The sequence below is a fragment of the Lissotriton vulgaris genome, chromosome 1_1 (assembly GCF_964263255.1).
Source record: "Lissotriton vulgaris chromosome 1_1, aLisVul1.2, whole genome shotgun sequence".
Lineage (NCBI taxonomy): Eukaryota > Metazoa > Chordata > Amphibia > Caudata > Salamandridae > Lissotriton > Lissotriton vulgaris.
The window spans coordinates 886,563,127-886,589,825 of record NC_141685.1 but is presented as its reverse complement, the minus strand read 5'-3'; the positions used below and the strand labels follow the sequence as shown (position 1 = coordinate 886,589,825).

General features: G+C 49.3%; 1 protein-coding gene across 1 annotated transcript in view; it reads left to right on the top strand.

Moving 5' to 3' along the window:
* Positions 1-26,699, top strand: part of POLDIP3 (DNA polymerase delta interacting protein 3) — a 159,512-nt gene that overhangs the window by 93,806 nt on the left and 39,007 nt on the right. The window contains exons 7-8 of the mRNA XM_086958798.1: positions 4,707-4,836; positions 5,535-5,601. Of these exons, the coding sequence (XP_086814924.1) occupies positions 4,707-4,836; positions 5,535-5,601 (197 nt within the window). The remainder of the gene's footprint in view (positions 1-4,706; positions 4,837-5,534; positions 5,602-26,699) is intronic.

Sequence of the window (26,699 nt, the reverse complement as noted above, 5' to 3'; positions counted from 1 at the left end):
TTTTCTCCCACTTTCCAGCTCTTGGTTATAAACAGAACTGTAGTGTGTTGCCAAGTTCCAGTTTCCTTTGCTGAAGGCACGCGATAAATCTGCACTCCTGAAAACAACGTAATTGTTCCTCTCTTCAGAAAGCTACGATTTTATGATCCAGTTTGAACTCTTTCATACTCTCTGTGGCCTGGTCATTGACAGAGCACAGGCACGCTCGTCTAAATTATGCATGTGTTTTATCCAATATTCAGGGATAGGGATGTGTGTTTTCAATATTTGACACAGCAGCAGCTCACTTAATGCAAATAGTCTCTGTGATGCTGTCGCATTTCTAAAATGTAATGTGTTTGGATGAAAAGAAACGTATTTATGGATATTGCATGAATATTAACACAAAAATTCTCTGCAAAAGGTCTGTAGCAGACAGTCACACGTCATCCACATTCATAATAAAGTATAGGAAAATGATATTTAAAACAATTTGTTTAAGCATCCACAGTGAGCTGTGATTTTTTCATTATAGTTTCCCAGAATTAATTTGTAATAGCAAGCTTACTGTTTCTATCATCCAATAGGGGCTTTTACAACAATTGGGCAGGATGGTACAATGTTGTCCGAACTTTGCACAGGGGTTTTGCAGATTGTATTTGATTCAGGCTAGACTGCTCGGGTAAGAGATCTGTAGATGTAAGACTTTGTGACATATCCGAGATTGTTCCAGAGCTGAGAAAGCAAACTACTTCAACCCTGAGTTCAGAAATCTTTTGAGTACCTTCATGTACTAACATAGGCTCCGACACCAGAAAAAGGCTCATACTTTTCTTGTGGTATATCTGCAACCTTGTGTACCTTTAGTTCTGAGTGCCAGTAAGAACTCGCTCTAATCGTCCATTTTGTGTGCAGAGCCCAGATTCCAAGTCTCTCTGTTTTGTTTTGTGTTATTACCTTACCTGTGTTGCCTTTATTATCGATATTATTTATTTATGTTTAAGCTATTTGCTCAGAGTCAAGGGAAAGACTTTCTTGAGGACTTGGGGAGGCACAAGTGTTCACCAGTTGCTGAGCAAATTCAAGATGCTGTTGTTGTTTTACTCGAGGTGTAGGGACCTTAAAGACCTCAATTGGTGGAGGAACTGACGTGTTAAGTTTGCTAGGGGAAAGGGAAGATGGGGACGTGGGAGAAAACAGAGTGATGTGATTAGTTAATCACAATTGGCTGTTGTCCTTGAAAACAGTTCTGGACTCTTGCCCAAGTTAATTAGCACCCGGGCTTCTCGCCATCACTTCTGGTATGATAAGTGTTGGTAAGCCCTCAAAACCTTCTGTTGAAGAAAACCAGCATCACAAGTGTCTTTTTTAGAAAATTGAATTTTGTCGGTGCTTTTTAAAACTTTTCATACTTCCAGGTGACAAAAAAAATAGCATCTATCTTAGAAGTTATCCTGCTTACAAAGGAAGCTATGGAAGGGTACCTACCTGCCTAAACAGAATAGCCACATAAAAAACTGGAAACCTTCCCATTGGCCACGGGCATGGAACATCTGTGACTGTTGAAATTCTATTTTTCCTCAAACTCAGTGAAACTTGTACTTGATTGGGCCATGTATTATGTTGAAAAATATGTAATCTACTTAAAGGAAAATCCCTTTTCACCCCTACAAAGAAAACATGTTAGAAAATAAAATCCTTAATAAATCAAATGAGTTAAAAATTATATATATATGAACCAGGATGGGAGATTTTAAAACTTTACAAAAAAAGAGTATGTAGTGAAGGGGAAATAATTGAGGTTCTTACGAAATGAGTCTCTTTTTTGAAAACTATTGACTGCACATCTAAGCTAGACTTCAATAAATCACATTTGCTAAGGAATATATATGTTGAGGTTTAACTTTTGCAGTGTGTGAACAAGTTGATTACCAAAGGAGATTTTAGGCTTGTATCCCACATAGCTCATTATACTTTCCAGGAATGCTTCCAAGCAAGACAAGGTTCTGCTTCAGGTAGCACAACCTACGGCTGTCTGTCACTTCAAAAGAGGGAGTGTGGCCCATTTTCTTCAAACAAAAGTAAGGGTTCCGAAGAAATTAGGCTTAAAATCAATGAAACTGGGCGTGCGGCGTCTCTCGAAAAAATGCGCGAGTTGCTTGGCCTTAAGTAGCTCACGACGATTTTCACTGACCAGAAGTAGCTCTCACTACAGAAAAGGTTGGAGACCCCTGCTTTAGGGTATCGTAGGCCGAGAAGTGCAGCAAAATGGACATGTCTTCCCCGGGAGCGAGGTGGCTGGGCTGTCCCTAATTTGTTATACTATTATTGGGCCGCTCTGATTCAGCGCTTTGGCCTCCCTCTTCTTGGAGATAACGTTGAGATTCCAATTTGTATGTCCCCATCCATTTATGAAATAGCACTTGGGGATGCTGCTAATGGGGTATTAACACATGTACTGGAACCCAGTTACTTCAAAAACTAAATTTAAGATTTGTTGGGCCTTATTTTCTGTGTGGCAGAAAATTCGCTCTCGTTTGGCTATTCCAAAACTTAATTATTATACCCCATTAGATGCCTCTGCCTTGCTTCCTCCAATATTTTATGATGGTCTGATGGTGAAATGGAGGTCTTTAGAGTTGAAGGGAATTGGTGATTTAGTCCACTCCGATCAATTGGCCTCTTTTTGTTTTTTGAAGGAGAAATTACATTTACAATCTAGCTTTTAAAAAAAAATATTTACAGATTAGAAGTTTTCTCGACAAGAACCTCTCCAGGAACCCCAATCTGAATGTTAAGATCAACGTAATTGAACTAATTCGGAAGGAATCTAGAATTAGTTCTCTATACCAAAGTCTTCTGTCCGAACTGCCGGATGACTTATCTGCTCAGAATGCAAAGTGGGCTGCTAAATTTGGTGTTCCAATAGTAGACCTGGAATTGCCGCTTGAATTAGCTAGATCTGTTCTTGTCTCTGGCTCACTGCGCACTCAAAGCTATATGGTAATTTTCAACCTGTATCATACCCCTGCAAAGATAGCGAGTTGGGGGACTTTCAGATCAATTAGTGGGGGCACCTGTCCTAGATGTGAAATGGGTTCAGCTGATGCCATACATATGTTCTACTCATGTCCTAATTTAAGTCCCTTTTTAAATGAAGTGGAAGTTTTTCTCAATCGATCACTTCTAATACTGATTAAGATCTCAGCGGAACTAATAATTATTGGATATGAATATTCAACTGGTTCTCAAAGAACACACCATCTATCAGCGTTCTTCTTCATTGCAATGTCTATGTTTAGACTGTGTATCACATCGCAATGGTTAAACCCTGAAACTCCTACCTTCATCTATTGGAAAGCTATGATTCTTGCACGGTACAAATTAGAGTCATCGTTGCTGTTGAGAGGGTGGAGTAGGTGTTTATTGGCATCTAAGAACAGGGCTCCTCTTGCAGATTGGCTTTCTCAGTAACTGTGTTATTCTGTATTTAATTGTGTTGTGTACCCATTTGTTTATTTATATACATGTTCCCTTTTGTATTAAAGTGTGTTCCTAAACTATGTACTTTGTTTTATTGTATCCTGATGCCCTGTTTTTCTTTTTGAAAATTTAAATAAAGCAAAAAAAAAAGGAAAGTGCTTTATAGAAAAAATTAATTTATTATGAAGGAAGGGGGCTCTACCTATAGACTATGCTATGACTCCTATCATTCCTTCCTTGTTCCCCTTTGGCTTGCATACACTCCATATACTAAAATCACCCATGAATCCTGACTAAAACACCAATCACCCCCTTTCCCTTTTGTCCCTTAAAGCTTCAAAGTTAACACCTTCAAACACCCCCCTCCCCCACCCCCTTATCCCTTGTTAAAACCATGAAAATGGACAGTGGATATAGCACCAAGGTAAAGCACCCAAACTCGTATCAACCAAAAATGATAAGTAATTCAAAGAAGTAAGTCAAGTGTGCCACTCGCAAAAAACCGGTACCCTCTGTCCAGGGGCACCTCACGTAGAACGTGAATCCAAACGGTTAATCATCCAGTTTTGGGGCACCACTCCAATCATATACAAGCAATTCAAAATTTCTCAGAGTCCAAAGCCAAATTTAGGAGTCTCTGTATTTTCTCAGTTCTTTTTTTATTTTCTTATATTCAAAAAGAATCATCAGCCAACGCATTTCGTTCTGACCACCAGATCTTCTTCAGGGCGTGTGCAATAGTAGAAAACACCAACAGTGGGTACCACTGATGAGTTAGGGATCCTTCCAAAAAATATATACAAGTCCAGTTCTGATGTCTGGAGAAAGTCTTACTGGCTGGTATAATCTTCACATAGCAGTAGGTGATTGATGTAGGTCGGCGAATATAATAATTCAATAGTGAGATCTGATAATCTCAGCAAGAGCCTATTAGAGGGTATTGTTGTTTATCTTCTCTGAAGGTTCTCAATATGTATCCGACCTGGTTTGTTTCAAATTCGTGATCCCAGTCAAAAATGTGATGAGGAATGTTATCACTGCGACTCGGCCATATCCGCCACTGTCCGTAAGCAGGCTCTCAGCTCGCCACTGATTTCCTTATCCCTTGTTGTTCATCTCTTATGTGGCTCCAGAATTCACACCTCACAGTTGCAGTTCCACTCATCGGCTTCCCCCATATGTGCCTGTTGTTCCACATGGCTCTCTGGCTGACCTCCAGTCATGTCCTTATTCATTCTCCATAGGAGCTGTTCTGTGTGTGTGGAGCCTTAAAACGAGCCAGACTGGTAAACCCGGGTGTGGCAGAAGTTGTATTTGTGAAGAAGGATGATGCTGTCAGTGCATACAAGAAGTACAACAACCGCTGCTTGGATGGTGAGTTGCTCATATGGTAGCCAGGTTGGGGGGAGGTGGGGGAGGGGGGGGGGAACAGGTGTGGGGGATTGTGGGTTTGCGGGATCGTGTTTTTTTTTATTTTTGTATTGCTTGGGCTTTGGACTTTGAGGAAGTGATTGCTTATGTCATCAAGCTTGCTTTTGGGGTTTGTGAGGTTGTAGAAAGTCAAAGAAGTAAAATGTCATGATCCTTGATTTTTTTGATAGCATACTAGGTGAAGCACCAAAGCCTTCTCTGGTCTTAGGGTGCCATGGGTGGCAGTGTGGGAGCATTGTGGTCTGGAACGACATGCTACTATCTTGCTGGGGAGTTCTGTAAGCTCTGATTCCTGCAGCAAAGGAAGGAGGTGTTGGGGGGGGGGGGGGGGGGGGGAAGGGGTGCCCAAAGCATGGCCCTGGCATGATTGGGGAAGTTCAGGTGAAGTGGAAGCTGACAGTCTGGACATCCATGCACAAGTATGTTTGTTGGGCAGTGAAAACATTGGTAATGAGGAGGTACATGGATCAAAATGCAGAGGATTTTTGTGCTAGGGAGGTGCGACGGGGTGTGCTGTAAAGTAGAGGCTGGAAGTGGCAGCATACCTGGGTCCCTGACCTGGAGGCAGGTGGCGGGGGAGGGATCTAGACCATGTTCAATGAACCTTTGAGTGATGTTGACCATAGGTTTCTCTTCTGCAGGCCAGCCCATGAAATGTAACCTTCACATGAATGGCAATGTCATCACATCAGACCAACCCATTCTCCTGTAAGTATATGGGTTTCTCCAGATTTCTGTGTCTGCTAGGCAATGGAGGGTGGCTGGGTGAGGAGCATGAGCTGCTTCAGAAACCCGGAGAGGAATACCTGCACCTCTGATCGATGAAAGAGGGGTTATGCAGGCTAGCTGAGGATCCTGGAGCTTTTAAGGTGTGCTGAAATGTATAAAGGAGCGACCAGGAGTGGCAACTGGATGATGAGTTATATTCATGTGTTCAGTTTCTGATATTTGCAAGCTGACAGCAAATTGGCCAATTCTCCTTTTATGACAATACCTTGATGCCAGAATTGTAGTAAGAGCTATAAGGGAACTGAAAATGAACATTGCTCAAAATGCAACACCTTAAATCCTTAAATTCTCTGTATGTGTTACTTACTTAGCAAGTTATCCATCACAATCCTGAAGTGTACTGAACCAGAGTGTGCTCTTCCTCTGAAACCTAAATAATGAAGACCACCAACCACGTACTGTTGCACCAAAATGGTTTCCTGCTTTGTCAGACCAGTGTTTATTTTGCTTCTCCTGACACAGTTGTCTCGCCAGTGCAGTTGTGCTGTTAGATAATGTAATGTGCTGTACGTTTACGACTAAATGCTTCTCCTACAGTCTCCTACTATAGAAAATGATTACACTGAATCGACCCTGTGAAGGATTAACCATATTTACAGTTCAGGGATTATGTATTGCAGCGCTCAATGAAGAAGTCTCTTTTCTTATGGTTGCGTTTGATTTCAAATGCAAAAACAACAGTTGATGGACAGAATGCAAACCAATGTCATACAGAGATTTGGGCCTAAATCCATTGTTTTTATGCACTCCACACCACCCCAGGTCAGACATGGCCATATGCAAATCAGCCTTGACCCTGTGCCTTATGGGAACAGTCCAGCCCGAACTGCCAAGCCATGTCTGTCCTGGACCGTAATCAAGCATCCTAGGACCGGTTTCTGGCTATCAGCCGTCTTCAGCCAGGATAGCTTGACTCCAGTGGTGTGGAGAGCATGGGACTCCTATCTGAGCATACCAATCCCACTCGGGGTGATAAATGCAAAAACAGCAGTTGATGGACAGAATGCCTTTGACTTCACACCTCAATATTTGTTTAATTTTTGTAAGTGTTCTTGTTGACTGTAGCTCCGCAGCTGCCCCGTACAGGGATTGCTCAGGACAGCTTTAAACACAAAACTGTTCTCACATGCTCTTTTTACCCTAGCGGCATAATAATTATACATGTTTAACAGAGCTAAGCATCCACCTTGAGCTCAAGTTATCCCCGTCTCACCCAAACACAGGAAAACAGCCGCCAGTTGAAAGACCCCCGTTGTAACCACATGTGGGCATGGCGAGGGGGTAAAAGTAGAGAAGGCAGGAGGAATTAGAAGCACACTGTTAAACAGTCAAGTGCCGTGATTTTTCTCAGATGTCACAAACGTTACACAAAACTTACCTGAGGAGAGAATAAATGCTGGGATAGGAGTAAGTGGTGTGAGAGGAAGCCTATAAAACAATGGAGGAAATCAGCTTTGGTGCACCACATTTCAAGCTTACATAACCATAAAAGTAACCCCCCTGCATCTTCTGACCAGTATACTTGTTGCAGCAGGACTACAGGGCAAAGACCATATCCGAACCGGAAATGTGGTTCTTCACCTATTTGGTAGCCATCTTTATAATTATTCAGGAGGTATCTAACTGCATTCACATTTTTTATGTCTTGTAGAGAGACCCAATGCCGTCCAGCCACAAAGCTGACTTTTTACGATCCGGATTCTCAACAGTTCAAGAGAAGCGAGCCACGTGACAAGCTTCTCGTGCACGAGCTTCCCCCTGCCAGCGGCATTTGCCACATCAAAGGCTTCCGCTGCCCCGACCCCGCCGTCACTTATTCACGGCCGCAGGCCATGACTCGTTACTTTATTTCTTTGCATTTAGTTTAACTTCTGAGTTCGCATTTAGTTTCACTTTCTTTATTAGCCTGGCCGCTGTTACACGGTCTTCCTTCTCACTTCGGATTTAACATAACGTTTTCTTTCTTAAGTCTCCTCCGCTGTTTTCATTGTCCTCCTTTAGTCCCGGCATTTAATAAAAAATGTTGGCGCACACGGCCGCTGTGTTATCTCGCACCCCCCTCTCACCCCCGTTTGCCTGGCCGCTGTCTTCACTTTCTTTCTTCTCGCCTGCATTTAATTTAACTTTCTGTTAAATGAATCGCTGTTCGACCGGGTCAGCGGGAGCTTCTTCTGTACCGGCCTTTAATTTTATTTTTTTGCAAACATTGGAGCGGTCTTAATTCATTTACACTTACCTGTTATAAAGGTAAACTTTTTTTTTCTTTTATACAAATGCTCTTGTCACACAAAACGAACACAAAACAGCTCTTACGACACACCCCTCTTTACACCTTCATTCATTCTACGAATCAAATCAAACGCAAACGGTTAAAATACAGACGCACGCACACACCGACTAGGACCGCAGTTAAGCGATTTGTTAAAAAAATTCTCATTCACTTACTTTTAAATCATGTTGCTAAGCTTTATACACATACGCTCTACAAACTCCAGCATAAACATTAAAATGTGTCTACTCTGGTCCGTTCCTACGCTTCACATTCAATTACTTGTGAGTTTATTCATAAGGGTAAAAACAACACAATCGCACAGTTCCCGGAACACACTGAGGCATCTCTGCAGCATGTACAATAACAAAAAAGATGCATTGTAAAGTAGTGCGCGTGTAGACTACAGCAAAAACAAAAGTTCTATCTGTCCAATAAAATACATGATGCAATGTCTATAACTACTGTTAAATGAATCACTGTTTGTCCCGTCCTTACTTGTATCTGCTTTCTACCTAGAGCACGCTTCCAAGGTTAAAGAAATTGTGTATTTATGCTAACTTTTTAAAATAAATAATATTTTACACTTTTTATGCACATTTCGGTGTCAGTGTTTTAGTTCCACAGCTACAATGCTTAATTAGCAACTGTTAGCTGAGAACAGACAATAGGCGCCACTGTGCCACCAGGCCAACCGAGCCCTCCTCTTTCAGTAACACCTCATTTTCTGAAACCGCACGTGCATCCTGCTTCTTTAGCTCCTTCCTCTCCGCTGGAAACAGACAGCCGGCGCCACAGGGGCAGTCTAGACAGAGTTATTCTGCAGCCAGCCAGATAAACAGCTCACCAGGCTGGCGCCAGCAGCAGGCAGACTGTGTATTATCAGCGCTCCCCTCCTGAAGAGCGCAGGGACCTCCTTGGGAAAGGGGGGAAAGGCTTTTAAAGCACAACTTGAAACTGATCTCATTTCAAAGAGCGTCAGAATGCCAGGCCAAAGAGGAAAGGAAAAATCTGCTTCTTATAGATACATCTGCCGTGTGGATTCCTCACCTTGTGAATATCCCCTTGCGTCAGCAACATTCGGAAATTCTTTTTGTAGCTTCGCGCCGACGTGGATCCGGACGTCACAGAGGCACGGCACCGCTCGCGACTCCGCTGACGTCACCGACGCCTATAACGGGCCCACGCCGGCGTGATGACATCAGTTCCCTTTTTTCCGCGTCGTCGACGCTAACGGTTTTCAGGGATCATACTGTAGCTTTACAGTAACTTTGTTACTATTATCCTATTATTGTGTCTATCTTTATATTCTTCTAAATGTCGTCAAAGAAAACTGTATTTAACGCTTGCGGCGAATGTGGCAAGACTTTGTCTATCACCGATCCTCATGAATGCTGTGTTTGGTGTTTAAGTTCCGACCATGACGTCGAGGACTGTCCTTGCTGCAAGAAGATGACTCCGAAGGCGTTAAGAGAAAGCGAGACGAAACTCCTTGTGGCAAAACTTAAAAATAAGAAAGTTAAAAAGTCTTCGAAGTCTCGAACTCGGTCGAGGTCGAGGTCTAGGTCTCGTTCGAGGTCACGCTCGGAGTCGTCTTCGGCTCACGCTTCAAAGTCTTCGAGGAAGAAACATAAGAAGAGGAGCCATGAGTCACGTCATCACTCCGGAAAGGACTCTAGTTCAAGACCGAAGTCCCAGGTCAAACTTCTGAGTAAGGAAGTGGAGGTTTCGGAGTCGGAACATAACTCTGTTGGTGAGGCTTACCATCCGGATTCACCCGAATCTCAGAAGCAGGTCCATTCTCCGGTTCCATCCAATCCTTCTGGTCAGGAGGATGAAGGTGAGGAGCAGGGGGCTGGTGAAGTCGAAGTTCCGATGCCTGCGGGTTCGTCGACCCCGGTTCCTGGACTCGGTGAAGAGGTCGACGTCGTTTCGAATCCACCTCCTCAGGAACGACCTAAAGATCCATATCCTGAATTTCCAACTCCAGGTCAGGATCCTTCTCAGTTCCTGAACGCCATGTTTGGTGTCTATTCCAGGGCAATGTTCCCGTCTGGTGCACCTGTTGGTCCCACGGGTCCAATGGCCTTTAACTTGGGTATTCCCCAGGCTTACGCCCCTGCGCCCTTCATGCCTTTTATGCCGGCTATACCACCGCATTGGCATTTTCCGACACCACCGGTGTCGTCGACGCCGAAGCGCACGACGCCAACTCCATCGACGCCAGTTTCATCGCCGCCGATGCCTACGACTCCGAGGCAGGATTCTGCCCGACCTCGTATTGAAAAACCTCATCCGACTTCGGGTTCGACGCCGGCACCGACCCCGTCTGAGTCGATTCCGAATCCGTTGACTTCTGCTATGAAGGCAAGATCTCGGAGAAAGACCCAGAGACTTCTGGAAGAGGAAAGCTGTCAATATTCAGATGCTGAAGGGGAGTTACAGGATTCTGAGGATCCTTTTGAAGACTTGTGTGAGGCCAGTGGGCTTGAACTGTCGCCTGAGTGGGAATTGGCTTCAGTGTCAAATGTACCATCGAAGGATGTGGTGCCTTATCACACCGTTATAAAAAAAGCAGCGAGTTTATTGAATATTACTCTGCCCACTGCTGATTATAAACCTAATATTTTAACTGAGGTTCTTCATTCACCCTCGTCAGTTATTGAACCTATGTTACCCTTCAACGAGGCCTTATCTGAGCCCATCTGAGGTTTGGAAGAAACCTTTATCTGCTCCTGCAGTTTCTAGAACAGTGGCGAGGAGATACAGAGTTGCACCTGAGGACCCTACGTTTTTATCAACTCATCCCTTGCCTGAGAGTTTGGTGGTGCAAGCTGGCTGCTCAAAGAAATCTGTAGGTGCTTTTCCACAGGTTCCTGGGGATAAAGAATCCAGAAAGCAAGATCAGAGTGCCAAGAAGGTTTTCTCATCAGCCAGTATGGCGTTAAAGTCAACCAACGCAACGTGTCTGATGGGAAGGTATATCCATGCCTTGATGGATTCTGTCAAGCAGCTGATTCCGAAAATTCCTGAGGATGACAGGAAGGATTTTCCGGAAGTGATATCAGACATTCAAGCAGCTGCCAGACAGGTGATTCAGAGTGGTCTGGACACTGCTGATTCGATGGCAAGGGTCATGGGCTCCTCCGTGGCCACTAGGAGGGCTGCCTGGCTTAAATCATCGGAGTTCTCTGCAGACGTCCAGTCTGTTTTGATGGACTTGCCTTTTGATGGCTCAGGATTGTTTGGCAAGAAGGCTGATGCTGCCTTGGAACATTTTAACCCCTTTGACGCTGATGACGAGCTGGGCTCGTCATGGTGTAGCCCGCTCGCACGCTGATGACGAGCCCAGCTCGTCACGTAACATGCGATTTAGAAAAACTCAGCGCAGGAGCGGAATTCCGCTAGCGCGCATGGAGTTAAGGACAGTAGGGCCACTGCAAAATCTTTGGGTCTTCAGTCCAGAGGTACTACTGGTAGACGCTTCAGGGGGTTTGGAAGATCTTCCTTTCGTTCTTACAGACCATCCCAGCAGCAGCCTCAACAGAAGCAGAATACGCTGTACAAGTCATACAGGGGCAGGCAAAGATCCCGCCCTAGAGGTCGTCAAACTTCCTCCTCCTCCTCCTCCTCCTCCTCTCCTTCCCAACCCCCGGCCAACGCAGCAAAGCAGCCCTAGACCCGCCAGTCCGGATCATGTGGGCCCAGTGGGGGGTCGGCTTACTCATTTTCTACAATATCGGGAATTAATAACATCGGATCTTTGGGTTCTCAATCTTGTAGAGAATGGGTATGCACTTCCTTTCCAGGAATTCCCTCCCAATTACCCTCCTTGCCAGGGTTATTGTTCGGAGGACCACCTGCTTCTCCTGCAGGAAGAAGTCCTGGCTCTGTTCCGAAAAGGTGCGATAGAGGTGGTTCCAGAGCAGGAAAAGGGTCAGGGGTGCTACTCCCGGTATTTCCCGCTCCCCAAGAAAGATGGCAGGCTTCGGCCAATCCTGGATCTCCGGATCTTGAATCTTTACCTGAAACAGGAAAAGTTCAAGATGCTCACTCTTGTGCAGGTTCTTCAAGCGCTGCTGGAAGAAGACTGGATGGTGTCGATCGACTTGCAGGATGCGTATTTTCATATTCCCATCTTGAAGTCGCACAGACAGTATCTCCATTTTACGGTTGGGTCACAACACTACCAGTTTGTGGTCCTTCCGTTTGGTCTTACTACTGCGCCTTGAGTCTTCACCAAGGTGATGGCAGTGGTGGCGGCTCATCTCAGGAGAACGGGGATACATGTGTTCCCGTATCTAGACGGCTGGCTGATCAAAGCGGAGTCGCCGGAGAAGGTGCTCCATCATCTGCAAGAGACAACTCGGTTGTTGCACAGGTTGGGTTTTTCGATAAATGTACCCAAGTCTCACCTGGTGCCCTCACAGCGCAACCTGTTCATAGGTGCGGTACTAGACACTACTGTGTGTCGTGCATTCCCTCCCCCTCAAAGGATTCACGACATACAGGAGATGATTCCTTTGTTTTACAATGGAGCGGTCGTTCCAGTCATGAAGGTCCTTCGCCTGCTCGGTCTGATGGCTTCATGCATTCTGTTGGTCAACCATGCACGCTGGCATATGAGGGCGCTCCAGTGGTGCCTCCGCAGGCAGTGGTATCAGCACAACGGAGATCTCAGGGAGTCGGTGAAGATCTCCGGAGAAACTGCAGCGGATCTGTCTTGGTGGAGCGTGGAAGGCAATCTGTCTCAAGGGAAGCCTTTTCAGATTCCTCCATCGGTTGCCACAGTAATATCGGATGCGTCCACTCTCGGGTGGGGTGCTCATCTGGGGGACCTGGAGGTCAAAGGTCTTTGGTCTCCAGAGGAAAGGTTGCTTCATATCAACCTTCTAGAGTTGCGGGCGATACGTCTGGCGCTCAAGGTCTTCCTCCCTTTCCTTCGCGGTCAGTCTGTTCAGGTCCTGACGGACAACACGACCGCGATGTGGTACATCAACAAGCAGGGAGGAGTAGGGTCGTAGTGTCTGCAGAGAGGCTCTGCGTCTCTGGTCCTGGGTTCAGGACCACCAGATTTGTCTGATGGCAAATCATCTGGCCGGGGTTCAGAACGTTCGTGCAGACAGTCTCAGTCGGCAGTTCTCTGCCGATCACGAGTGGAGGCTCCATCCAGAGGTAGTTCACGACATCTTTCGGATGTGGGGGACTCCTCGGGTGGACCTGTTCGCCACTCACGAGAATGCTCACTGCCTGTCATTCTGCAGTCTCCAGTATCCGATGCAAGGAGCCTTGGGGGACGCGTTTCAGTTGAGTTGGAGCTCGCAACTCCTTTACGCGTTTCCTCCCATACCTTTGATTCCTCGGGTTCTGAGGAAAATTCGCCAAGATCGGGCCCGAGTCATATTGATTGCCCCGGATTGGCCAAGAAGGGTGTGGTACTCAGACCTTCTCCACCTCTCCTCTCACCCGCTGCTCCGTCTCCCTCACAGGGCAGATCTCCTCTCTCAGATGGAGGGGCAGGTTCTACACCCCCACCTCCAGACATTACACCTTCATGCTTGGAGATTGAACGGGGCAACCTGATTTCTTTTTCTCTCCCTCACGATGTGGTGGATGTCATTTTATCAGCCAGGCGTGACTCCACTAAGTCCATCTGTTCTTATAGGTGGTCTAAGTTTGTTGTTTGGTGCAGGGAGAAGTCCATAGACCCTTTGAGGGCCCATTTATCTGATGTTCTCCAGTTTGCCCTTTCTCTGGCACAGCAGGGGCTTGCTGTTGCCACGGTGAAGGGTTATCTGTCAGCGCTGTCGGCGTTTATCTGTTTGCCTGACCAGCCTTCTCTGTTTAAATCTCCTATAGTTTTAAGGTTTTTGAAGGGCCTCATTAATAAGTTCCCTCCTACCCCTTTTATTGTGCCTCAGTGGGATTTGAATCTAGTTTTGAAATTTTTAATGGGTGCTCCTTTTGAGCCTCTTCACAAATGTCCTATGAGGCTCCTGACTTTCAAAACCGTTTTCCTCGTTGCAATAACCTCGGCAAGGAGGGTTAGTGAGCTTCAAGCTCTTAGTTCCAAGCCCCCTTTCTTGACCATTCATGCTGATCGAATGGTTCTTAGGACCAGGGCTGCTTTTCTGCCAAAGGTGGTGACTCCTTTCCACCTTGGTCAATCCATTACCCTTCCTACTTTTTATCCTCCCCCACACCCTTCCAAGGAGGAGGAGAGATTACACCGTCTTGACCCCAAGAGGGCAGTGTCTTTTTATTTGGACAGGACTAAAGACTGTCGCTTGGATGACCAGCTCTTTATTGGCTTTGCTGACTGCAAGAAAGGAAGAGCGGTCCATAAGAGGACTTTGTAGAGATGGATCGTCCTCTGCATTAAGATCTGCTACTCTTTGGCCGGTAAGGAACCACCTGAGGGTATAAGGGCTCATTCTACTAGAGCTAAGTCTTCGACCTCTGCATTGGCTAGAGGTGTGCCTGTAGAGGATATTTGTAGAGCGGCAACTTGGTCTTCCCTCCACACTTTCGCGAAGCATTACTGCTTGGATTCCAAAGTGAGGAGGGACGGTCATTTTGCGCGCTCTGTCCTTCAGGATTTCTTGGTCTAGAAGAGTGGACAACCTTCTCCGGGAGTGGGGACTGCTGTGGGACTCTATTCACAAGGTGAGGAATCCGCACGGCAGATGTATCTATCAGAAGAACAAGTTACTTACCTTCGGTAACGCTTTTTCTGGTAGATACAATATCTGCCTGTGGATTCCTCACTGACCCACCCGCCTCCCCGTTGTCCACTCTTCTATGCCAGAGTTTCTTTAATGTATTATTTTATTGTCAAGGAGTTGTTTATTTCAAATGTTTTATTGCATTTGCTTCACACTGTGTGTGTTACCTTGATTTCTATACTGCGTATACTGTGTTTATGTCTACTGTCATCGGTCCGTCCGTGTGCCTCGAAGGCACGGAAAAAAGGGCGGAACTGATGTCATCACGCCGGCGTGGGCTTGTTATAGGCGTCTGTGACGTCAGCGGAGTCGCTAGCGGTGCCGTGCCTCTGTGACGTCCGGATCCACGTCGGCGCGAAGCTACAAAAAGAATTTCCGAATGTTGCTGACGCAAGGGGATATTCACAAGGTGAGGAATCCACAGGCAGATATTGGATCTACCAGAAAAAGCGTTACCGAAGGTAAGTAACTTGTTCTTTACTCCCACCCTCGCCAGGCCCCCGCGGCAAAACTAGCCTTTCCAAGGCAGTTTCCTGAAAGTTGCTCAAGAAATACACATAAGAAAACACACCTCAGTTTTTAGGCACAGCGGGCTTTTACTTGTGTGATTCCTGTCGAATTCTGAACACCAAGGTCTTCCCACACTCTATTTTCGTGCATAAAAGGAATCATTTATTTCATGCGTTTTCGTCTTTGTACCCCTAAAAAATAATCAACCTTGGGTCATGTTCTGGGCTACCAAAAACTGATGGATTTAGAACCCTTATTAGAACAGAAAAAAATGACCATTTCCCCTTTCAAAAATTACAATAAAATGTTTTGGCCCCAAAGCATAAAAGTTTATTTCGCATCATCTGCCAGCTACTGCAGAGTCTCAAGGTTTATTCACACTTTGTCGAGGGCTGCTGTGCGGTGTTATTTCACAACTTTCAAAGGAATGGAAGCGCTAGAGAGACTGTGTACTCTGTACATCTGGCGTTACTGGCGGGCTTTTCTAAAGCTAGATTCGTCGACAATTGTTTTCACTTGATCGACCCAATGGATTTTAAACGGGTATATGTAATTATTTTCCTTTGTACGTTTTTTTAAATTTAAATAAATCGATCTATACCAGTGTGATGTCTAGTTAACGTGGTCCACACTATAGAAAACCTCAAATAATTATACAGAAGATATTTGTCATTTTCCTACCCACCCGCCTGGAGCCTGAACACATCAGACGCTCACTCCTCTTTTGCTCAAAAATATTTTCATAGCTACCCGAGCTTTTTTTCCCTCCCTCCAGCCAGTAATGACTGGACTCTCTCCTGCCACTTAGACATATGGGCACGCTCTACCTTGGCTTCCGCCTCACTCTCCGTGCCAGCCCCTCTGCCACTCACTCTCCATGCCAGCCCCTCTGCCCCTCACTCTCCATGCCAGCCCCTCTGCCCCTCACTCTCCGGGCCAGCCCCTCTGCCCCTCACTCTCCGGGCCTGCCCCTCACTCTCCGTGCCTGCCCCTCTGCCCCTCACTCTCCGGGCCAGCCCCTCTGCCCCTCACTCTCCGTGCCAGCCCCTCTGCCCCTCACTCTCCGTGCCAGCCCCTCTGCCCCTCGCTCTCCGTGCCAGCCCCTCTGCCCCTCGCTCTCCGTGCCAGCCCCTCTGCCCCTCGCTCTCCGTGCCAGCCCCTCTGCCCCTCGCTCTCCGTGCCAGCCCCTCTGCCCCTCGCTCTCCGTGCCAGCCCCTCTGCCCCTCACTCTCCGTGCCAGCCCCTCTGCCCCTCGCTCCTGCCCCTCACTCTCCGTGCCAGCCCCTCTGCCCCTCACTCTCCGTGCCAGCCCCTCTGCCCCTCACTCTCCATGCCAGTCCCTCACTCTCCGTGCCAGTCCCTCTGCCCCTCACTCTCCGCTCTCCGTGCCAGCCCCTCTGCCCCTCGCTCTCCGTGCCTGCCCCTCTGCCCCTCGCTCTCCGTGCCTGCCCCTCTGCCCCTCACTCTCCGTGCCTGCCCCTCACTCTCCGTGCCAGCCCCTCTGCCCCTCACTCTCCGTGCCAGCCCCTCTGCCCCTCGCTCTCCGTGCCAGCCCCTCTGCCCCTCGCTCTCCGTGCCAGCCCCTCTGCCCCTCGCTCTCCCTGCCAGCCCCTCTGCCCCTCGCTCTCCCTGCCAGCCCCTCTGCCCCTCGCTCTCCGTGCCAGCCCCTCTGCCCCTCGCTCTCCGTGCCAGCCCCTCTGCCCCTCGCTCTCCGTGCCAGCCCCTCTGCCCCTCGCTCCTGCCCCTCACTCTCCGTGCCAGCCCCTCTGCCCCTCACTCTCCATGCCAGTCCCTCACTCTCCGTGCCAGTCCCTCTGCCCCTCACTCTCCGCTCTCCGTGCCAGCCCCTCTGCCCCTCGCTCTCCGTGCCAGCCCCTCTGCCCCTCGCTCTCCGTGCCAGCCCCTCTGCCCCTCGCTCTCCGTGCCAGCCCCTCTGCCCCTCGCTCTCCGTGCCAGCCCCTCTGCCCCTCGCTCTCCGTGCCAGCCCCTCTGCCCCTCGCTCTCCGTGCCAGCCCCTCTGCCCCTCGCTCTACGTGCCAGCCCCTCTGCCCCTCGCTCTCCGTGCCAGCCCCTCTGCCCCTCGCTCCTGCCCCTCACTCTCCGTGCCAGCCCCTCTGCCCCTCACTCTCCGTGCCAGCCCCTCTGCCCCTCACTCTCCATGCCAGTCCCTCACTCTCCGTGCCAGTCCCTCTGCCCCTCACTCTCCGCTCTCCGTGCCAGCCCCTCTGCCCCTCGCTCTCCGTGCCAGTCCCTCTGCCCCTCACTCTCCGCTCTCCGTGCCAGCCCCTCTGCCCCTCGCTCTCCGTGCCTGCCCCTCTGCCCCTCGCTCTCCGTGCCTGCCCCTCTGCCCCTCACTCTCCGTGCCTGCCCCTCACTCTCCGTGCCAGCCCCTCTGCCCCTCGCTCTCCGTGCCAGCCCCTCTGCCCCTCGCTCTCCGTGCCAGCCCCTCTGCCCCTCGCTCTCCGTGCCAGCCCCTCTGCCCCTCGCTCTCCCTGCCAGCCCCTCTGCCCCTCGCTCTCCCTGCCAGCCCCTCTGCCCCTCGCTCTCCGTGCCAGCCCCTCTGCCCCTCGCTCTCCGTGCCAGCCCCTCTGCCCCTCGCTCCTGCCCCTCACTCTCCGTGCCAGCCCCTCTGCCCCTCACTCTCCGTGCCAGCCCCTCTGCCCCTCACTCTCCATGCCAGTCCCTCACTCTCCGTGCCAGTCCCTCTGCCCCTCACTCTCCGCTCTCCGTGCCAGCCCCTCTGCCCCTCGCTCTCCGTGCCTGCCCCTCGCTCTCCGTGCCTGCCCCTCTGCCCCTCACTCTCCGTGCCTGCCCCTCTGCCCCTCACTCTCAGTGCCAGCCCCTCTGCCCCTCACTCTCAGTGCCAGCCCCTCTGCCCCTCACTCTCAGTGCCAGCCCCTCTGCCCCTCACTCTCATTGCCAGCCCCTCACTCTCAATGCCAGCCCCTCTGCCCCTCACTCTCAATGCCAGCCCCTCTGCCCCTCACTCTCAGTGCCAGCCCCTCTGCCCCTCACTCTCATTGCCAGCCCCTCACTCTCCGGGCCAGCCCCTCTGCCCCTCACTCTCCGGGCCAGCCCCTCTGCCCCTCACTCTCCGGGCCAGCCCCTCTGCCCCTCACTCTCCGGGCCAGCCCCTCTGCCCCTCACTCTCCGGGCCAGCCCCTCTGCCCCTCACTCTCCGGGCCAGCCCCTCTGCCCCTCACTGTCAATGCCAGCCCCTCTGCCCCTCACTGTCAATGCCAGCCCCTCTGCCCCTCACTGTCAATGCCAGCCCCTCTGCCCCTCACTCTCATTGCCAGCCCCTCACTCTCCGGGCCAGCCCCTCTGCCCCTCACTCTCATTGCCAGCCCCTCTGCCCCTCACTCTCCGGGCCAGCCCCTCTGCCCCTCACTCTCCGGGCCAGCCCCTCTGCCCCTCACTCTCCGGGCCAGCCCCTCTGCCCCTCACTCTCCGGGCCAGCCCCTCTGCCCCTCACTCTCCGGGCCAGCCCCTCTGCCCCTCACTCTCCGGGCCAGCCCCTCTGCCCCTCACTCTCCGGGCCAGCCCCTCTGCCCCTCACTCTCCGGGCCAGCCCCTCTGCCCCTCACTCTCCGGGCCAGCCCCTCACTCTCCGGGCCAGCCCCTCACTCTCCGGGCCAGCCCCTCACTCTCCGGGCCAGCCCCTCACTCTCCGGGCCAGCCCCTCCGCCCCTCACTCTCCGGGCCAGCCCCTCCGCCCCTCACTCTCCGGGCCAGCCCCTCCGCCCCTCACTCTCCGGGCCAGCCCCTCCGCCCCTCACTCTCCGGGCCAGCCCCTCCGCCCCTCACTCTCCGGGCCAGCCCCTCCGCCCCTCACTCTCCGGGCCAGCCCCTCCGCCCCTCACTCTCCGGGCCAGCCCCTCCGCCCCTCACTCTCATTAACACTCATTCTCAGACTCTGTAACTTGCGAGTCAGCTTGTGAGGTAAGTGAGTCAGGCTGATCTTACAGAATCTTGGCTCCTCTGCTGGGGGCGGTGTTCCATCTCCAGCCCTCACCCTCACACCCCTCACCTTCACCCACCCTCACACCCCCTCACCCTCACACCCCCTCACCCTCACACCCCCTCACCCCCACACCCCTCACCCTCACCCCCCTCACCCCCACACCCCTCACCTTCACCCTCACTCACCCTCGCCCTCACACCCCCTCACTCACCCTCACACCCCCTAACCCTCACACCCCCTAACCCTCACACCCCCGAACCCTCACTCACCCTCACACCCCCTCACTCACCCTCACACCCCCTCACTCACCCTCACACCCCCTCACTCACCCTCACACCCCCTCACCAGCATAGCATAACAAAACCTAGCATAGCATAACAAAACCTAGCATAGCATAACAAAACCTAGCATAGCATAACAAAACCTAGCATAGCATAATCTCCAGCCCTCACCCTCACACCCCTCCCCTTCACCCACCCTCACACCCCCTCACCCTCACACCCCCTCACCCTCACACCCCCCTCACCCCCACACCCCTCACCCTCACAACCCCTCACTCACCCTCACGACCCCTCACTCACCCTCACGACCCTCTCACCCACCCTCACGACCCTCTCACCCACCCTCACGACCCTCTCACCCACCCTCACGACCCTCTCACCCACCCTCACGACCCTCTCACCCTCACGACCCTCTCACCCTCACGACCCTCTCACCCTCGCCCTCACACCCCCTCACTCACCCTCACACCCCGCACCCTCACACCCCTCACCCTCACACACCCACCCACCCCCTAACCCTCACACCCCCTAACCCTCACACCCCCTAACCCTCACACCCCCAACACCCCCTAACCCTTCCACCCCCTAACCCTTCCACCCCCTAACCCTCACACCCCCTCACTCACCCTCACACCCCCTCACTCACCCTCACACCCCCTCACTCACCCTCACACCCCCTCACTCACCCTCACACCCCCTCACTCACCCTCACACCCCCTCACTCGCCCTCACACCCCCTCACTCGCCCTCACACCCCCTCACCAGCATAGCATAACAAAACCTAGCATAGCATAACAAAACCTAGCATAGCAAAACACAACATAGCATAGCATAACAAAACACAACAAAGCATAGCATAGCATAGCATAACAAAACACAACATAGCATAGCATAGCTTAACAAAACAAAGCTTAGCATAGCATAACAAAACACAGCATAGCATAGCATAACAAAACACAACATAGCATAGCATAGCATAACAAAACACATCATAGCATAGCATAGCATAACAAAACACAACATAGCATAGCATAACAAAACACAACATAGCATAACAAAACACAACATAGCATAGCATAGCTTAACAAAACAAAGCTTAGCATAGCATAACAAAACATAGCATAGCATAACAAAGCATAGCATAGCATAACAAAGCATAGCATAGCATAGCATAACAAAACACAACATAGCATAGCATAGCATAACAAAACAGCATAGCATAGCATAACAAAACAAAACCTAGCATAGCAAAACACAACATAGCATAGCATAACAAAACACAACAAAGCATAGCATAGCATAGCATAACAAAACACAGCATAGCATAGCATAGCTTAACAAAACAAAGCTTAGCATAGCTTAGCATAACAAAGCATAGCATAGCATAGCATAACAAAACACAACATAGCATAGCATAGCATAACAAAACACAACATAGCATAGCATAGCATAACAAAACACAACACAACATAGCATAGCATAGCATAACAAAACACAACATAGCATAGCATAACAAAACACAACATAGCATAGCATAACAAAACACAACATAGCATAACAAAACAGCATAGCATAGCATAACAAAACACAACATAGCATAGCATAGCTTAACAAAACAAAGCTTAGCATAGCATAACATAGCATAGCATAACAAAGCATAGCATAGCATAACAAAGCATAGCATAGCATAGCATAACAAAACACAACATAGCATAGCATAGCATAACAAAACAGCATAGCATAGCATAACAAAACAAAACATAGCATAGCATAACAAAACAAAACATAGCATAGCATAACAAAACAAAACATAGCATAGCATAACAAAACATAGCATAGCATACAGCACCACCACAGCATCACTCAGTGGCACCACAACATCACTGATCTCCACCACAGCATCAATCTGTGCAACCATTCAACAACAACTGGTTCAAATATGTTATCTCAATGTTTCAAGCTTTATTACAAATGTAACAAAAATATGTTAATATTTGACATATGTTCTTGGATTTTCGTCACAATAAAATACACTGAACATAATCTTCACAAATGTTATTTACAAAAGTTTAAGCTTTTGCCATTATAAATTACAATAACTTTTATTTAAGTATTATTAAAAAAACGAAAAACCATTGTTGTTTGTAATATCAATACATGTAAGTCACGTAAATACAACACATATTGCATTACAAATGATATAGGTGTCACATTTGCGAAAGTTATAACTATTGGCATGGTAAATGACAAAGCTATTAATTTCGCTATTTTCAAAAACAAAACCTAAATAAAAAAATTGTCATTTACAATACCAATAGCTCAAACTTTCCTAATACGAGACCTATTGCATTGCAAATGCTTGTTTTTATATTGCATAAACCCGACCAGAAGTTATTGGATTGCGTTACATGATCACCAGTGATATTACACAACGTCGCATTCAATATTTAGGCACGAGGAGATTAAGCGATATGCCAGAATCACAGGATGGTAAAGCCATGCGAAGACTCGGACCCCTTCTTTTCTGACACAGTCCTCACCTCCTGTCATTCTGTCTACCTCCATGAATCTTTTGCCTCACTAACGCATCCCTGCTTTCGCCTGAAATGGTCCAGTTGTAGCATGTCTGGAATTGTCCTTATGTGGGGCTTGCTGTCTCAACAGAACTGTATCCCTCAGCCTCCCCCTCACACAAGGCCAGGTTTGCAACAAACCCAGTGCATTGTGTGAGTTCAGATTAAACCTGATGTCCTGCCAGTAATAGAGAGGACCTTACTTTTACACCTTGGCCTAAAAAGGACACGTCGTTCCTCAATAGATAGAGTGCATGATATTCATCAGGCATACACTTGCATAGGAAACGTCTTCATCTCTGGTCTCGCTGGCACCCTAAATTGTCAGGAGGATCAACTCCTTCCACCTCACTAGCAGTCACCATAGATTCTCTCTTCCTTTAGATTTGTTTCAGCTGCCTCTCTCTTTAGCTGCATCACAGTCACACTTTGGGAGACTCCGGGCTTTGTTAGCAGGTCGTCAGGTGGGGAATCACCACATGCTTGTCTTTCTTTTCTTGTATTTTATATTTCCCAGCCTAATAGTGCAAGTGGATTGGAAATGGATTGTTCAGGATTCTGCTACTTTTTTCACTTGACTGATTCCTTTTTACAGTTTATGGAATAGTTGTTTCTAATTGTCTGTTGAGAAGTAAACCCTAATATGTGATGATAGAACTGTGCTTACTCTCGTCCCATCTCCAGCCACTAGCTTCTGTGTGTCTGTACATTTATTTGATCTTGTAAAGACCATCCTCAGAAAATAAGTTTCCGTTTCTTAGTTCACTGGAGTTCCTACGTCTTACACCATGCAGTAAAGGGAGCTCTGACTACATGAGCCATGCCATGGCCACAGGTTCTTTCTCCCTTCAGAGACCCTTTGTGTGCCTCTGCCCAGAATAGAGCTTTTGGTTTCCCCTCTGAGGGATGTTATGGTGGAAAAGTGTTGTCCTCTTACTGCCTTGACACAGCCCTGCCACGGTCCTCTGGGCCAGTAAGCAGGGCAGAAGAGCTCTGAAAAATTCACCACTAAAGAGAGCCAAAGGGCATCGGACACAGGAAGCCGTGACTAGTTATTTTCTCACACCATGGAAGACTCGTCCAATAAAGAGCACACGCCCGGAGAATGCAGAAAGGTGAGAAAAGCAAGGGGAAATAAAGAATGTCCCCTTTAAATTTTGCCTACGGGGCCACCACAAGTTTGTACAAAGGACAACACGAAAACTGCAGCCTCTGCCTCCCTAGAAAATCTACTGCTAACGAGTTGGAGACCTGTGTGGAATTTCAGCCCAAGAAGCTGTAGGTAACTGTGGGACCACGTCTGGCACACTATACCATGGTCAACAGGCAGAAGAATCAGCCCTCACTCAAGGAGCTGGGTCTGTCCACGGCACATAGCTGACAAAGGGAGTTGTTTGAAATGAAATGAAATGAAAATGTATTTATAGAGCGCATGGCTGCCCTAGAGCGTCCCAGCGCTAAAATGAAACACAAAACCACAGCCATGTGCACCAGGAAAATTAGGTGTCAAGAGGAAAGAGGTGGGTTTTCAAGGCCTTGCGGAATTTCCCACGGCTGGGCTCCTTGCGTAGCTCAACAGGAAGGGCATTCCACAACTGCCCAGCGTTTATGGAGAACCGACGGCCGCCGGACCTTGCCTTCTTCGCTCTGGGGATTGCCACCAAATTACCGTGGTCAGAGCGAAGGGAGCGTGGCGGCTTGTAGGGGCGGATCAGGTCCTTCAAGATGGGTGGGCCTGAGCCCTGAAGCGATCTGAACACTATGCACACGGATTTGAACTTCACTCTTGCCCGAATCGGCAACCAGTGAAGGGCCTTAAGGGCGGGTTTGTCCGAAGCTCTTTTTGGAGTTCCGATGAGTAGCCTAGCGGCCGCATTCTGCGCTCTCTGAAGCGTGTTGAGGGTCGATTCTGGTGCAGCAAGAAATAAGGCGTTACTATAATCGAGCCTGGAAAGGATCAGGCCCTGCACCAGGAGCTTCCTTGAGTTGGGTGGAAGAAGCGGAAGAATTTTCCGCACTGACCGGAGCAAGCCATAACAAGTCCCTGCAACTCTCTTGGCCTGTGTTCCCATTGACAAATCCGGTTCCAGCCAGACCCCCAAACCTTTTATAACATCCTTTGGGTCAGGGAGGGCACCCAGGCAGGGGGGCCACATAGGTTTTGGGAGCGAGGTGTACATGTTGCCAAGGAGAATCAGCTCCGTCTTGGTGCCATTAAGTTTGAGACGAGAGTCTGATATCCAAGACATGATGCCAGAGAGACAAGAGGCAAACTTTTCCCCGTGGCTTTCTAGGAGCGACAGCGAGACGATCAGTTGGGTGTCGTCTGCATAGGTCACTATTTTCACCCCGAAGGGTGAAACCACCTCCTCCAGTGGGGCCATGTAAACGTTGAAAAGCGTAGGGCTCAGTGATGAGCACTGCGGAACTCCACTCTGAAGGGGGATAGGCAAAGATCTAGTATTGCCTTCACAGACCTGGTATTCCCGCCCACTCAAGAAGGATGTAAACCATTTGAGTGCTACGTCCCTCACTCCTATCTTGGCCAGACGGTGGATCAGGATCCCATGATCCACCGTGTCAAATGCAGCGCTTAGATCCAGGAGGACCACAGCAGCGGATCCCCCTGAATCCAAGATGCATCTGGCTTCCTCCACCATGGCAATCAGGGCTGAGTCAGTTCCCTGACCCGGCCGAAAACCCGTTTGCGTCCGACGCAAAAGGTCATTTGACTCCAGGTAGAGTGATAGTTGCCGGTTAGCATGTTTCTCAGCAATCTTACTGAGACCTGGCAGAAGTGAGATTGGACGATAGTTTGACAAATCTGCGGGGTCAAGGCCCGGCTTCTTTAATAGTGCCTTAACTATTGCCTTCTTCCAACTAGGTGGTACTGTAATCTGATTGAGAGATGAATTAAGTAGGTCTGTTGCGGGGCCGGCGATGGTGTTGGTGAACCGCTTGAGAACGTGAATTGGCATGGGGTCGGTAGGCGAGCCACTCTTGAGGGCCGCTAATTCGGCACAGAAAATTTCCCTCGAGATAGGCGTAAAGCTGTTAAACACAGTCCTATCCGGCGTAGCGTCAGGTGCAGCTGTGTCCCAGTTGTGGGTACTGTGGGGAAGACTAGCCAGGATGTTACTGATCTTGGTGTCAAAGTAGTGGGCTAGTTGGTTGCATTTATCTTTGCACCCATCTGGTGGCGCCGATGGGGTAGGGACTTTAAGCAGCTCCTTTACGATCTTGTACGTCTCTCTCGAGGAGTTGGAGGAAGTTTTGATTCTTTCCTCAAGGAAAGTGGCTTTGGTCAGATTGCGGGCCGCTTTATAGGCTCTCATGGCTTCCCGGTAGTCTGATTTGGAATTTACCGCCCAGTTCTTCCACCATTCACGCTCCAGCTTTTTGCATTTTTTCCTCAAAGTCCTTAATTCAGAAGTATACCAAGAGGACTTGGGGCCGCCGTTTTTCTTCTTCACCATTTTCATGGGGAGAACGGCATCAAGCGCGCCACATAGCCAGTCATGGAAGTTGGCATCGGCCTCCAGGGGATCACTCTTAGGAGGGGGGGTCGAAAGTTCAAGTACTGAGGCAAGGTTGACAGTTGGGACCATAGCCTTGAGGAGGTAAATGAGGAGGTGGGAGGTGAGGGACTCGGGTCTGTGGCAAAGTAAAGCTCAAAAGGGACCAGAAAATGATCCGACCAGGGCAGGGGGGTGAAGGCCGAAGTTGAGGGATGTTGGAAAACACTGGTTCAACATGGGTAGGATTGGAGTTATGCAATGTAAGATTGCCTGCCTTCAGTTCCAATCTAAGATCTGAAGCTACTTTGTCCTCCTGCATATCAAAGTGCAGATTCAGGTCTCCGAGCAGCAGGAAATTGGAAGAGGAGTCTGCCAGCGCCAACAGTCTCCAGGAGGGAGCTGGTAAATTGTTTTATTGCCCCAGGCAGACGGTAGACAAGCATACCTGAGAGTGAGCTGTTTGGGGAGAGTTGTATCCTAAAGTGCAGGCTTTCGGAAACCAGTATGAAGCCCTTGTCTACCCTAAAAGTAAATTTCTCCCTGTAGATAATCGCCAGACCGCCCCCTTTCCCTTGCGGTCTATGGAGGCGCTGGATGAGATAGCCATCCGGGAGGGCATTGACAATGTCGAACTCAGAAGTAGCCGACAGCCATGTTTCAGTAAGAAACATAATGTCAAAATTATTGTCTTGGATTGCGTGGTGGATCTGTAACGAGTGTTTAGGCAGAGATCTACAATTGACTAATGCCAGAGGAAGCGGGTCCCTTGCGGATACTCCCCGTGAAATGGTATGGCCCCTATGGTGGCAGAGTTCACACAGTGAAAATAGTTCATCTGACATGACTTCGTGAAGACAGTGTCGTGGGTCAACTCGTTGCATACGGATGAGCTCCTCCTTAGCATATTTCTTCACTAAGTGGCCTGAGTCGAGCAGCGTGTCTGGCCCTAGGTCCGTACTGGCCCAGACGGGCTTGCCTCTGGCGCGCCCGCTGCGCGGGCGGGAGAGTACTGCCATTTTGTGGAGCTCGAGGGGCAGTAATCGCCCTAGTACTAGAGCGCTGGTGTCAGAATACCCCCAAGATGGCGCTTCCGAAGTCGCGCTGGAGAGGAAAATAAAACGCCGACCGGAGCCCTAGATCGGCTCTGTCTAAAGAACTACACAAAGATGTAAGTCAC